Source organism: Maniola jurtina, chromosome 28 (assembly GCF_905333055.1).
Source record: "Maniola jurtina chromosome 28, ilManJurt1.1, whole genome shotgun sequence".
NCBI lineage: Eukaryota > Metazoa > Arthropoda > Insecta > Lepidoptera > Nymphalidae > Maniola > Maniola jurtina.
In genome coordinates this window covers 3,871,308-3,886,403 of record NC_060056.1, presented here as the reverse complement: position 1 = coordinate 3,886,403, position 15,096 = coordinate 3,871,308, and the positions used below count along the sequence as shown (strand labels likewise).

The 15,096-nt window shown below is 39.3% G+C and overlaps 2 protein-coding genes across 5 annotated transcripts in view; one reads left to right on the top strand and one right to left on the bottom strand.

Annotated features, from left to right (window-relative positions):
• Window positions 1-1,711: 1,711 nt before the first annotated feature.
• Window positions 1,712-13,547, bottom strand: LOC123879562 (ATP-dependent RNA helicase abstrakt). Of its 2 annotated transcripts, none has more exons than XM_045927337.1 (12): window positions 13,256-13,547; window positions 12,076-12,258; window positions 11,281-11,448; window positions 10,519-10,708; window positions 8,285-8,421; window positions 7,563-7,660; window positions 6,428-6,591; window positions 5,495-5,700; window positions 4,217-4,333; window positions 3,299-3,489; window positions 2,495-2,594; window positions 1,712-1,892 (listed from the first exon to the last, which is right to left on the bottom strand). In XM_045927337.1, exons 1-12 carry the CDS (start codon window positions 13,452-13,454, stop codon window positions 1,804-1,806), a joined length of 1,842 nt encoding a protein of 613 aa, XP_045783293.1. In that variant the 5' UTR covers window positions 13,455-13,547; the 3' UTR covers window positions 1,712-1,803. The 2 variants fall into 2 exon arrangements, with proteins under 2 accessions (XP_045783293.1, XP_045783294.1); XM_045927338.1 differs by having other exon boundaries at window positions 8,285-8,424; window positions 10,522-10,708.
• A 1,133-nt stretch (window positions 13,548-14,680) lies between these two features.
• The window catches only part of LOC123879738, a 94,989-nt gene continuing 94,573 nt past the window's right edge, over window positions 14,681-15,096 (top strand). For all 3 annotated transcript variants that reach the window (XM_045927638.1, XM_045927637.1, XM_045927636.1), the window contains exon 1: window positions 14,681-14,951. In XM_045927638.1, coding sequence (XP_045783594.1) covers window positions 14,798-14,951 — 154 coding nt within the window. In that variant the 5' untranslated portion in view covers window positions 14,681-14,797. The remainder of the gene's footprint in view (window positions 14,952-15,096) is intronic.

Sequence of the window (15,096 nt, the reverse complement as noted above, 5' to 3'; positions counted from 1 at the left end):
TCTTTATTGAAATCGCGGCTTTAATCATTCCCTCTCACTCACACATTAAAACCTGTATACAGTGCGCGAGTGAGAGCGAATGTTTAGGGTCTGTTTATTCATTGGCATGAGTTAGAAGTCCCAATGGATATGTATTTAAGTGTGAACCATGCCTTAGTTTGTAGTATACTATATTTTCATTGTTATATTTTGTTAAGTCACCGATAGTTAGACCCTTGCTAGTAAAAATTTACACACCGCTTTTAGTTAATCTACTTAATTCATTAGTAATGATATAATCGACTGGGACAGACAGACAGACAGACAGATAGACGGACGGAGAAAGTCGCATTATAAGGCTTCCATTTTTACCATTTCGGTACGGATCCCTAAAAATTGCCAATCAGTGGAGATTGTCGACAGACGTGAAAATTTAAAACTATGTAATCTGTTTTGTTTTTGGATTTTCAAATAAATTATATTATTAAATATTTAAATATCGTGATTTGTAAATTAAAATCATTACCATTAAGTTTTTACATCTGTCGGCACTTCACACTATTAAAGTCAAAGTCAAAGATATAAATGAATTTGACTTTGACTTTAAAATTAGGATGTCAGTGACGCGATCTTGAAGTTCTTAGCCAATCCAAAGCGCCTAAAGAATTTTAATCGGTGAAGTGTGTAAAGATTTATCAGTAAAGGCCTAATAGTTATTTTTAAATATCTATACATATAAATAAATTACATAATAAAATGAATAAAAAAAAAGAAATTGTTTAATTGTATAAAATTGTGGGTAGTTTATAATTGTATAAGCAACACCGACAGCGGCTGGACTGATTGTGATGGTTATCATGTGAAACGATAGGTCCATGTACGGGATGAATTTGTTTGTTATTTTAATGCCCATCAACTATTACTGGTAAATAAATGTTTAAAAATAATTTAAGTGTTTTTTTCTTTTAAATCCTTTTAAACGTGGTTACGCATTAATCCGATCCGAATCCGTGAAAAATACGGATATTAAAAACTCCGATCGAATTCGGATATTGCTTGCACCAATCCGATTTCTGATCCAAATCCAAGCTATTTGCAAGCAAGTGGACATCTTTGACATATTCAAATTCAAAATATTTTTATTCAATTAGACTTTTACAAGTTCTTTTGAATCGTCAAAAGCACCTACCACTGGTTCGGAATGCCTTTCCTACCGAGAAGAGCCAGCAAGAAACTCTGCGGTTGCTATCAAAGATTTGATATACAATATTATGCCATGTATAAAAAAGCAATTAAAGTCCCGCGCATTGCTGGAGCGAGCTGCAGGTCAAATCCACGCTCTTTTATCATTTACATAATCTTCGATTGTATAATATGCTTTTCTCAGGAGCATATTTTGACGTGACAACGTCTTATAATTCGATAGAGCCGGCTGCACGCACGAAAAAACATGACTCATGCGTCGTTACCTCGCTCTGAGGCGTTCCAAGTAAGGCTTGAAGTGCAAGCGAGAGCGCGGAACGAGCGACAAAGAAGCACAATCGGCCTTTGTTGTCACGTTCAACTATCGTCAGTAAACCGACTTTACAGACAACCAATTTTTTTAATAGATTTTTGAACCTGTGTAAAGGCAAGTCCAAAATTGATTGAGGAGTTTTGTTATAAAAGATTATACCCATTCCCACAAACGACTTTTGGACCTTCGTAACACATTTTAAAATAAAAGACAGCATTTATTTTATCATAATAATATTTATTATTTACACTATGTACAACTTAAAGAGTAACTTTGATAATTTAAAATTGGGTTTCTTAATATAAATTCTAATAGTCGGCTGCAGTATTCGCCAAGTAATCTCTCCGACCAATGTTCGACGCTTGCTTGTTCTGTACGGCCTCCAGTTTTGGACATTCTGTAAAAGAACATAAAAGCATGAGACGGGCCTGCCCGCAAAATTCAAATTTAATTTGGTTTTTTGCAATTTGTAAACTAATACGACAGAATAGGCTTATGGTATTTCAATTGCGCCAATGGCAGTATCATCCTCACAGGTTTATATAAAAATCTTTACTTGAAAGGGTCCAGTTTTAGAAATTAACTATACTATCGACTAATTACAAATTAGTGTGAATAGATCGCTGACCTTCCCAAAATAAAATTACCTGCTGTAACTCTATTTATTAGTATGGAATATTATTGTAAATTGAACAATTGAAAAGAGCAACCGCCGAGTTCCTTGCTGGTTCTTCTCGGTAGGAACGGCATTCCGAACCAGTGGTAAATTATTTTGACGATTCAAAAGCACTTGTAAAAGTTTATTTGAGTAAAAATCTATTCTATTCTATTCAAATTCAAAATGTTTTTATTCAATTAGACTTTTACAAGTTCTTTTGAATCGTCAAAAGCATCTACCACTGGTTCGGAATGCCTTTCCTACCGAGAAGAACCAGCAAGAAACTCGGCGGTTGCTCTTTTCAAAGATTTGATATACAATATTATGTTATATATTTATACCTGTAATCCTGTGTCCAAGACCACCGCAATAGGAGCAACCCTGGCCATCCGCCACCGGTATGTCTGGCTCTCCGATCATGTCCAGAAGGAAGGCTGGCACCTGCACAATAACGCGATGTATTTTAAACTAGCCGATGCCCGCGACTTTGTCCGCGTGGATTTAGGTTTTTCGAAATCCCGTGGGAACTCTTTGATTTTCCGGGATAAAAAGTAGCCTATGTGCTAATCCAGGATATTGTCTATCTCTATTCTAAATTTCAGCCAAATCCGTTCAGTAGTTTTTGCGTGAAGGAGTAACAAACATACACACACACACACACATACAAACTTTCGCCTTTATAATATTAGTGTGATGTACCTAGTATGAAAGTACTTAGAACGTTTTTTTGCTCAATTAAGCCCTTCCTATCGAATCAGTGATGTGGACATTGCCTTTTTTTGGTCCTTCGAACCGGATTGTGAGATTTCAATTTGCCTTGGCCTAGTTTTATTAAAAACATCGACGATTCTGCATCCTGTTTAAAGACTAATTTTTGGTGACGAAACCCGTTTTTTTGGTTATTAGTTACTAGCTGACGCCCGCGACTTCGTCCGCGTGGATTTAGGTTTTTCGAAATCCCGTGGGAACTCTTTGGTTTTCCGGGATAAAAAGTGGCCTATGTGCTAATCCAGGATATTATCTATCTCCATTCCGAATTTCAGCCAAATCCGTCTAGTAGTTTTTGCGTGAAGGAGTAACAAACACACACACACACACGTACAAACTTTCGCCTTTATAATATTAGTGTGATATTGTGTACAAACCTTTTGCCCAGCCTCTGTCAACAGATGTACCAGATCCTTCAGTACGCTCAAGTCAGCCGCTCTGCCCAGTAGCGTGGTAGCTACGCCCTCGCCCCCGGCTCTGCCTGTTCGTCCAATACGATGCACGTAGTTCTCTATGTCTTCAGGCATATCGTAGTTTATCACGTGTTGGATGTTTTCGAAGTCGAGACCTGAAGTTGGATATGTCCATTTTTTTATTATTAATAAGGTAACCATTTTATAAATCTAGTACCATGGGACTATTCCACGTATTTATGCACCTTACTCACAACCTGCACGGGGAAGCTGGAAGAAATCTCTGTTTAGAGATAAGCATTTCCTTTGTACATAGATTAATTTATCATAACTTTGAAACGACAATTTTGGTACATGAAAAATAAATAAATAAACCACTTGAATCACTTATAAAATAAATGAAATTCAAACAAATACTATTTTAGGTGTCATTGAGACTTTACAACGACTCTAAAGTCGTCGAGAATTACTCCAGGAGTTGTAGAGAATTACTTTCAGGGGCAAGCGACGGGCCTGCCCGCGAAATTCTACTTGGTTTTTCGCGGTTTGTAAACTAATACGACAAAGTAGTGTTATAGCAAAGGGTCCAGTTTAAGAAATTAGCTCTAGTATCGTCTAATTTGTTATACATATATGGAGTTATATCGACTAATTTGTGAGTTATAGTCGATACTAGAGCTAATTTCTTAAACTGGACCCTGTCAAGTAAAGATTTTTTTATAAACCTGTGAGGATGATACTGCCATTATCGCAATTAAAGTGCCATAAGCCTACTTTGCCGTATTAGTTTACAAATTGCGAAAAACCAAATAAAATTTGAAGTACGCGGGCAGACCCGTCGCATGCACCATAAACAAAAACAAAATTGAGATTGCTGCTTACCTTTGCTGGCGACGTCTGTGGCTACCAGAACATCTTTCTCTCCTTTTCGAAACGCTTCCACGGCGCGAGATCTCTCCTCCTGGTCCTTACCACCGTGGATGGCTACCGCTTCCACACCTTCATCAAAAAAAAATTAACTGGTCAAAAATTTCTTTAAAATCCTGTATTTTTTAAACGTTCACAACATATAAAGAGCAACCGCCGAGTTTCTTGCTGGTTCTTCTCGGTAGGAACAATTTACCGGCATTCCGAACCACTGCTTCGGAATGCCGGTAAATTATTTGACGATTCAAAAGCACTTGTAAAAGTTTATTTAAATAAAAATCTATTCTATTCTATTTCAGTCGGTTTTCAGATTTTTTAATTTCTGCTATAATGCCTACCTGCCAGATTTCATGATTTTAGGTCAACGGGAAGTCCCCTATAGGTTTTCTTGATAGCCACGACCGACGAACAAACGAACAGACAGGCAGACAGACAACAAAAGTGTTCCTGTAAAGGTTATTTTTTTCCTTTTGAGTTACAGCACCCTAATATAGCACGTAAATTTTACACTTATCAGTATTTTTGATCAACAGGCGTGTTCCAGCGCAGCGCCTCGTTGTGATTGTGCTAAAGTATGGATTCTACATTGCGTGTAATTTTACGTCAGGCTCTTTAGTGTGATAACACGTCAAAGTTGTATAAACCCAGTCCGCCATTGTTGCGTAAGAGACCTGTACAGATCGATAATAAAGCAACTAATATCTAAAGTTAGTGTTATTTGTGCCCCAATATATACCTAAATATACAAGGCGTTAAGTATACAAGTGTAAATTAAAAATGTATAACACCCCCGACAAGTGAAGGTTACCGTAACTAGAAAAGAGCTGATAACTTTCAAACGGCTGAACTGATTTTCTAGGATTAATATAGCTATCCAAAGTATCTGAGTTTTCCAAAACATCATTTTCAAATAAATAATTATGTATCTAGGCAACGTCCATGTCGACAGCTTGACATTTGTCAATTGACATAATATTATGAACCTAACGGTTAGTTAACCTTCTTTTCTACAAGAAAACCAGAAAAGAGCTGATAAATTTTAAATGGCTGAACCAATTTTTTTGGATTATAGCTAAGAACACTCTCGATCAAGCCACCTTTCAAACAAAAAAAAACAAAATTAAAATCGGTTCATTCGTTTAGGCGCTACGATGCCACAGACAGATACACAGATACACACGTCAAACTTCTAACACCCCTCTTTTTGGGTCGGGGATTAAAAAGTGGCAGTACCTTTCAGCAGCAAGTACTCGTGTATAGCGTCCACGTGCTGCTTGCGCTCCGCAAACACCAGCACCGGGGGCGGAGTCTTCTGCAGACACTGCAGCAGGTGCACCGTCCTCGCCTCCGCCTGCACCAGCTCCAGCTCCTGGCGCACGTTCAGCGACGCGGCGCCCGCGCGACCCACGTTCACCGTCACTGGCGCCACCAGAGCTGACCTGGACAACCAAACCGTATTACAAACTAGCTGATACCCGCGACTTCGTTCGCGTGGATGTAGGTTTTTAAAATTCCCGTTGGAACTCTTTGATTTTCCGGGATAAAAAGTAGCCTATGTGCTAATCCAGGGTATAATCTATCTCAATTCTAAATTTCAGCCCAATCCGTCCAGTAGTTTTTGCGTGAAGGAGTAACAAACATACATACACACACACACACATACAAAATTTCTCCTTTATAATATTAGTGTGATAGGAAAGTGTGTTTGTTTGTTGGTTTGTTCCTCAATCACGTCTTAAGGTGCACGAGTGGGGTCTGCCCGCGAAATTCAAATTTAATTTGGTCTGTGTTAGGGCTGTCTTCGAGTTGTGTTCGGGTTATGCTAGGGTTGTGTTTGGGTTCTGTTTGGGTTATACTAGGGATGTGATTGGGTTCTGTTTGGGTTGTGTTAGGTTAGGTTAGGGTTGCGTTTGGGTTGTAATGTGGCGGTATCGTTGAGACGGCACAGTGGTATGCAAACTGCGTTCCTGTGTCGTCTCGTCATGACGCAGACGACCCCGCTGGGTTTTAGTGGGTATTCTGGTTGCCAGTGAGTCCCACATACCTCCCCGGAAGCAGCGTGGTATCTGCTCTGCTTCCGGGAGGGACGCGTAAAAGCATTTCCCAGCGGTTAAAAAAAAAAAGGGTTGTTTGGGTTTTACAAAGAAATGCGCTCGGTTCGCTCACCTGGCGAAGTTTTGTATCTTTCTGGGCATGGTGGCGCTGAACAGCAGCGTCTGCCTCTGCCCCGCGAAGTAAGAGAAGATGGTCCTCACATCCTCTTCGAAGCCCATGTCTATCATCCTATCCGCCTCGTCCATGCAGAGGTAGCGGCACACGTTCAGACGTACCTTGAAACATTCATCATCATCATCAAAGTCAAAGTCAAAATCATTTATTCAAAGTAGGTACAATTGTACTCCTTTTGATGGTCGAAATTGTTAAACTTGTATGATATAGTGGTGATAATTAATTACGTTACTTAAAATCCATCCATCATAATGAGAGCCTCGATAGCTGAATGGTTGAGAAGTGGACTGAAATCCCGAAAGGTCGACGGTTCATATCCCACTCGTTACACTATTGTCGTACCCACTCCTGGTACAAGCACACGCTTAATTGGAGGGGAGTATTAGTCATGATTAGCGTGGCTAATTCTTTAAAACAAAATCAACCCAACGCCGGCTAACAAAGGAATATCGGAATCTTTGTTGATTCGGGATTAATTCGCGATGATAACTTATGAAGATGGAACTATTACATTGATTTACCTACTTATAAGCTAAATAACTCAAAATGTCTGTGAGAAAACGCTCTGGAGTGTTCTAGTACCCCAAGTAAGTTAAGGATAAAGCTCTGGCAATTTCTGCATTGCCTGTTCTGCAATCTTCACTTGATGTCCAAGCAGGCGCACCTGATCTCGATCGATTTCAACGCGCTGCTTCTCGTAGCTCTGTGTTGTTGTGTCCGAAATTATTTAAATTTAAGATTGTTATTTCCATGTCTGCTTGTTCTGTCGTACTTTTGCCGCTCTCTTGTCGTAGCCTTGTCGTAATCTTGTCTTTGTCGTGTCGTACTCTTATCGTAGTTGTGTCGTAGCTTTGTCCTACTCTTGTCTGTCGTAGTCTGTAGCCATGTCGTAGCCTTGTATCGTACGCTTGTCGTACTCTCGTCGTTGTCGTGTCGTACTCTTGCCTTTGTCGTGTCGTACTCTTATCTTAGTCGTGTCGTAGCCTTGTCGTACTCTTGCCCTCCCCTTTTCACCACCTCCATACATTCAGACACCACCACATCTGCCATAGAATAATTAGAGAATAGCTACCATCTTCTTGTCCAGCATGTCCATCAGTCGTCCGGGAGTTGCCACCATGATGTGGACCCCCCTTTGCACCACCTCCATACATTCCGACACCGCCACACCTGCAATAATTAAAATTTTTTTCAAAAAATCGGTCAAGTGTGAGTCTGGCAAACAAAGAATCAAAAAGAATCATCTCAAAGAAATAACCACCAGGTGAGCTTGCAGTTAAAGGCTAACTTGTCATCATCATCATCAGCCTGTGGACGTCCACTGCTGGACATAGGCCTTCCCTAAAGAGCGCCACCACACCTGGTCCTCAGCCTTCCTCATCCAGCCACTTCCCGCCAGCCGCTTAATACGAGTATCATCGGTCCATCGTGCTGGAGGGCGCCCCGCACTACGTTTGCTTAAACGCGGTCTTCACTCAAGGACTTTCCGGCTCCAACGGCCATCGCCTCTACGACAAGCATGGCCTGCCCACTGCCACTTCAGCTTGCTAATAGTTTGGGCTATGTCAGTGACCTTGGTTCTCCTGCGGATCTCCTCATTTCGGATCTTATCCCTCAGGGAAACTCCTAACATAGCCCTCTCCATAGCTCGCTAAGCGACTTTGAATTTGTGGACAAGGCTGTTTGTCAGTGTCCACGTTTCAGCACCATAGGTGAGGACGGGAAGGACACACTGGCTACAGGCTAACTTGTATCTGAATTAAAAATGTGCTTCTGTCTGAAACAAGTACTTACCTCCAATAGCCAAGCAGCTCCTGATCTCAGGGTTGCCAGCCATCTTCAGATGCTTGACAAAATGCAGGATGATATCGTGGGTCTGTTTCGCCAGTTCTCGCGAGGGGCAGATTATGAGGCCATAGGGACCTTCATTCCTGTGAACCAAATGAGTCAGCTTATTTGGGGCATATGTTCTAAAATTTGGGGCAAGGGGGCAATTGATCTAAAAAGACAATGCCCATTCTAGTATGAACAAATGTACTGTCTTCAAGATTTTTGTATCACCATCAAATCAAGTTCTATCTGTTCAATGACATCATCAGAATATTTGTAGAAAAAATTAGTGAAAATGGTTTCCGGATTTCAGAAATATTAACCATAAAAAATTACAATATTTTAAGGTTAGGTTCAGTTAAAAAGTAAGAAAGGGTCTTAATAGGCTTAATAAAACAGTCAGTTTCAGATTTTTTTTAAACAAAATAGTCGAGTAGGTCTTCGACTGATAGCAGAGAATGAAAAATATAGCCTTTTATTTTACGAATACTTACCTACCTAGTACACGTTCACATACCTATAGGTACATCGCTGACCTACACGATTAACACCGATGACAGAACTCTACATGTTCTGTAGTAATAACAAATAATAATTAGTATGAATGATTGGATAGTAATTAGGAAATAATATACTTATCACCCGTATTGGATACAGGAAGTGGCAAGCACATATTTAGTTCGAAAAATCGATATAACAAACAATAATATCATTTTTAAAAATGGACATCCCTTTTCAGTACTTTTGTGACAAATAAATGACAATCACAAATGACTACAATAATGGCTTCTTACCAGGCTGCATGGTCTACGACCTTTGCCTTTTCTGAAGGGGATTAAAAAATTAAAACTAACTACAATAATGGCTTACATAACAGCCGGAAGTTTAAAAGCACTTTTATTTACGAAAAAAATAATCCCAAAACAAATATTCATGAAACTTAGTGAGAAATTATGTTTTTATTTTAGCTTTAATAAATGAATAAAAAATTTAAGGTACAATGCTTCTTGTGAGAGTACTGTCCATGGGCATTGTCCTTTAAATGTGACATTAAATGATTTGAAAACTAAGGAGATCACACTAATATTATAAAGGAGAAAGTTTGTATGTGTGTGTGTGTGTGTGTGTGTGTGTGTGTGTGTGTGTGTGTGTGTGTGTGTGTGTATGTTAGTTACTCCTTCACGCAAAAACTGCTGGACGGATTTGGCTGAAATTTGGAATGGAGGTAGATAATATCCTGGATTAGCACATAGGCTACTTTTTATCCCGGAAAATCAAAGAGTTCCCACGGGATTTCGAAAAACCTAAATCCACGCGGGCAAAGTCGCGGGCCATCGGCTAGTTTGTTATATTTAAGTCTAGTTAGCTTCTAATTAACTACTAATACATGTGTAAAGAATATCCATTATCAACCCATCGCCGGCCCACTACTGAATACAGGACTCAGGACATGACAAGTGTTTATACTATAGTTCGCCGTGCTGGTCAATTGCGGATTGACAAACTTCACATCTTTTGAGAGCATTACGCAGAACTCTCAGGCATGCATGTTGCCTCACGATGTTTTCCTCCCCCGTTAAAGGGGCAAGTGACATTCAATTGTTTAAAAAGCACATAACTTCGAAAGGTGAGTCTGTGGACATAGGAGACCAATTTCCTAACTAAAATTGGGGTTTAAGGGTAAGTAATCTAAATAAAATTGGGATCTAGGGGCAAATAATCTAACTAATCTATGTATGCATGTATCACATTATTCCAAACTAGCTGGTGCCCGCGACGTCGTTCGCGTGGATGTCGGTTTTTTAAAAATCCCGTGGGAACTCTTTGATTTTCCGGGATAAAAAGTAGCCTATGTGCTAATCCAGAGTATAATCTATCTCCATTCTAAATTGCAGCCCAATCCGTCCAATAATTTTTGCGTGAAGGACTAACAAACACACACACACACACTCACACATACACACAAACTTTCGCCTTTATAATATTAGTGTGATGTGTGATTAAAGCTGGGGATAGTAAATCTAAAGGGTCAAATGACCTAAAATTTTGTTTGGGTTTGTTTTACTTTCACCATGATGTGATTAAACGGACCAATAGGCGATACTTATACGATACGATATAGGCAATACGAAGCACGCACAACAGACGGAAACGTTTAAGTGCGGAAACCAGCCCAGAGAGAAGAAGGCGATACTTACCGAATGAAAGGCATCTTGACTTCTTGCTCCAGGCATAGCATGATGATGGGTAATGTGAAGACCAGGGTTTTGCCGGAGCCAGTGAATGCTATGCCGATCATGTCCCTTCCACTAAGTACTGCTGGGATGCCCTGCACTTGGATGGGTGTCGGTTTCTTGATGCCTTTCGCTTCTAGTCCTCGGAGAATACCTGTTGATAAAAAATATTTTTATTACTATTTTTTACTAACTAGATGATGCGCGCGACTCTGTCTGTGTGGATTTAGGTTTATTTAAAAATCCCGTGGGAACTCTTTGCTTTTTCGGGATAAAAAGTTGCCGAAGTTAATTTCCGGAACGTAAGCTACTCGTACCTTAATTTCATATAACGTAAGCTACCTTAATTTCTGTACCAAATTTCATATAAATTGGTTTAACGGATAGATTCTTGAGAGTCCCGTACCGTCCGAGGAACTCTTTGATTTTCCGGGATAAAAAACAGCCTACGTCCGTTCCCGCGATGTAAGCTAACTCTGTACCAAGTTTCATCAAAATCGGTTCAGCGGTTGAACCGTGAAAACGTAGCAGACAGACAGACACACTTTCGCATTTATAATATTATTATGGAATATTATGGAATTATGGATTATGGATTATTATTGAATTCAGGGTATAATCTATTTCCATTCCGAATTTCAGACAAATCCATTTTGTAGTTTTTGGGTAAAAGAGTAGCAAACATACACACAAACATTCACCTTTATAATATTAGTGTGATTATACCTTTAGGGAATTTCATATGGTGGAAGGTGCGGATAGGTGGAGGCACGTTTTCCCCCTCCACGAGTATACGCATTTCCATGCGCACGCGCTCGTGTCTTGACTCCGGCAGGTCTAGGATACAGCGGGGTGGCCGCCATGATGTCTTGATGGGCTCCGAGTACTGGATACCTGTGATAAAGTATAGTTGATAATTAAAAAACAAACTGACTAATTTATTGATGATTTTTATAGATTACTAGAGGAAGCCCGCGACTTTGTCCGCGTGGATTTAGATTTTTAAAGACCCTGTGGGAACTGTTTGATTTTCCGGGATAAAAAGTAGCCTATGTGCTAATACAGGGTATAATCTATCTCCATTCTAAATTTCATGCAAATCCGTCCAGTAGTTTTTGCGTGAAGGAGTAACAAACATATACTCACACATACACACAAACTTTCGCTTTTATAATATTAGGGTAAAATGTGATTTTAAGTTGAAAGGCATCCTGAATCAATTAAGCATTTATTTGACTAATTATTTATCTACTAGCTGATGCCCGCGACTTCGTCCGCGTGTATCCATGTCCCATTAAGTTCTTGCTCTGATCAACACTTTCCAATATATGCTCCTTTTCTTTGGCTTGACATTCAGCAGCAGAGAGAGCTCCTACCTCTTCAGTTCATTGTTCTTACTTTAGCCTTACAACCTTGCCCCTTAGATTTACCCTAATAATTAGGTCCCCAATGTCCCCAAATAATTAGGTAAGTTGCCCCCTAATTTTGAACAGATCATATGTCCTCAAATTAAAATCTTACCTTTAGCTAACTCGGCAACACCCATTAAGGCCTTGCTCTGAGCAACACTTTCCAATATATGCTCCTCCTCTTTAGCTTGACGTTCAGCAGCGGAGAGGGCTCTGGCCTCCGCTAGCCTCTTCAGTTCACTATGTTGGTCAAGAAGTGATACATTGTATCTGCGACCCCACTCTTCTTGAGATCCTGCAAAGATAGAAAAAGGATTTGAACATTTTGACGTGACAACGTCTTATAATTCGATAGAGCCGGCTGCACGCACGAAAAAACATGACTCATGCGGCGTTACCTCGCTCTGAGGCGTTCCATGTAAGGCTTGAAGTGCAAGCGAGAGCGCGGAACGAGCGACAAAGAAGCACAATCGGCCTTTGTTGTCACGTTCAACTATCGTCAGTAAACCGACTTTACAGATAAACAATTTTTTTTTTGTATGGAACCTGGTTTCACAAGTTGCTATTTTGAAAAAAATCTTATTATGGTGTCCAGTGATAAAACATGACGCAATATGATCATAAAATAGCAAGCCACCAACTATATATAGGTGCATATTACATAACTGCATTGTGCCATTATTTTTCAGGAGTATAAGCAATTGGATAAACAATTTATAAAGGAGTCAAGAGTGAATAGGCATCTCCTAGGCAAGCGTGCTCCATCTTAAGCTGCATCATCACTTGTCAACAGGTCTGATTGCAGCCAATTCTATAAATTAAACAATTCTATAAATTAAAAATTTTAAGTCTATAAATTAAACAAGATAAAGTTGAAAACTAAAACCCGACTGCGATTGTCTTAATAAACGCAGAAATATTTTAGTAAAATTGTTTTTCTGTCGCTTGGTATATTTTAATGTTGTAGTACATTTATATTTACACAATCATTATTTTCTCCTCTTCCATTTGACATCCCACTTGATACAATAGCAAAAAAAAATGATAGAAACCTCCACTTTTTTTCATGTGACATCCATTAGGTATTTTTTTCCTATAAAATATAGCCTATGTCACCTGGACCTTTACAACGAATCAATTGACACTTCATTCGTCAAAATCGGTCCAGTAGTTTAGGCACTACGGCGGAACACACAGAATTTGGACACAAACATACATACATACATAGACTGCTAAAATCATAACCCTTCCTTTTGGCTTTGCCGCAGTCGGGTATAAAAACTTATACCAACCTTCATCATCAGGGTCGTTATCACTAGAACTCTTGGTCTCTGCAGCCGCCTCCGCCGCCACCTGGCCCAGACGTCCCAATTTCAACAATTTCTGTTTCTTACGTTCCTTTACTGGTACATATGGCTCATAGTTGTCTATATCTTCTTCGGATTCTGAATTCTCCTCACGCCGGTACCGCTTTACGGGCGGATCGGACATTGTTTTACCTTTTTTTCCAAATAAATTATCAAAATTTGATGAAATTAGGGGAAAAAACAAAAACAATACACGCAAATTGGATTGTTTTGAAATTAGAAACCGACCAGAAACCACAGACTCGAAACAAAAGGTTTGACATGACATTGACAGTCACAGAATACTTTTCTCATTTTTCTTTTTTTTAAATTAGCCAATGTCAGGTTTGTAGAACTTATTTACAAGTTAGGGTAATAATATTATGTATAAAATAATGAAAAATCGGGATTTGAAATTGGAAAGGAAAAGTATAAGATTTTTTTAATAATTACCTACATAATATACATATAAACATATACAATAAAACTTAAAGCTAGCCTTATCTAATTACTATACAAATCATGCCCGCGTGGAATGGTGAAAACATATACCTATATTAATAACTTCAATCATAGATTTATAGATTAATAATACACAGAATACATGGACCTTTGTAATCGAGTAATTTTCGTTTAATGCTGCGTTCACGTTAATTAATTAAATGAGTACTTTCCAATTTCGGAAAATATTGGAAATATATCATGTTTGTTAATTTGGTTAAATATTATCTCGCTCTTTTTTACTTCGTAAAAGGGGTTTTGATTGAGCTTGACCTTGAGAGTCTGTTGGAATAACAAACTATGGGTTTTCATGAAAGTGCACATAAAAAGCACCGTGATGGCCAGCGCCCTACTGCCGAGTGCCGGCCTCCGCCTCAGCCCCCAAAGTAGTTTATTTATATAATAATTTGTCTAAAAGGATATCGCACTAACCAAGTGTACTTGTGGTGTGCTTTTATGATATTCTACTGGAAAAGCGTAGGTAATAGGAAACTTGAAAGGAGCTGATTGATATTATATAGGTACCTAACTATAAGACCAGCTTCCAAGTTAAGTACGTATTTCACCGCGTTTAATAGCCTCATCGGGTGACAGAAGGGCTGGCTCATTTTTTGCGCAACGGATCAGCCTGGCTGTCCAACGCGGAAATGCAGCCAGTATTCTTGGCACTATTCCACGCGGGCATGATTTGTATAGTAATTAGATAAGGCTAGCTTTAAGTTTTATTGTAATATTTTCAATAAAAAAAGTACGTAACTATTTATAAATTATAAATAAGTTGCCTGCTGGTCTGCCGGCTGGAAGGATGCTGCCACTAAAACAATGCAAATGCTGCAATTACAGAACGGAGCCCGATATGTCAATGTCAAATCAAAATAAGGGTGACACGTACATCACATCATATAATTAAATTTGCTTTTTGCGACCTCCAAATGTGAAAATTAGCCAAAATTTTTACATGTGCCGATTCCCAAAAACCGCGACAAAATGTCCGATAAAAGTTTCGGTGATTACACAAATCGGAATGTTGTGAAAAACCCACTTTTGTGCACCGCTGTGACTGGCCTCTCGATTGAAGATTTGACGCAGAATGCTGTGCTCTTACCAGCCGTACCTAGCCAGGAATTGATCACAAGACAAGGTTAGTGCTATTTCTATCCCTGAATTGTGTAAAAAATACGTAATTTCCCACGGCCTTGGCTTTAAAGCGTGCTAGACATCCAACTTGTTTTTGCACCTTTGCTGTCAGTTTTGGCTTCGATCCGGCGCGTTTTCTTGCCTTTGCA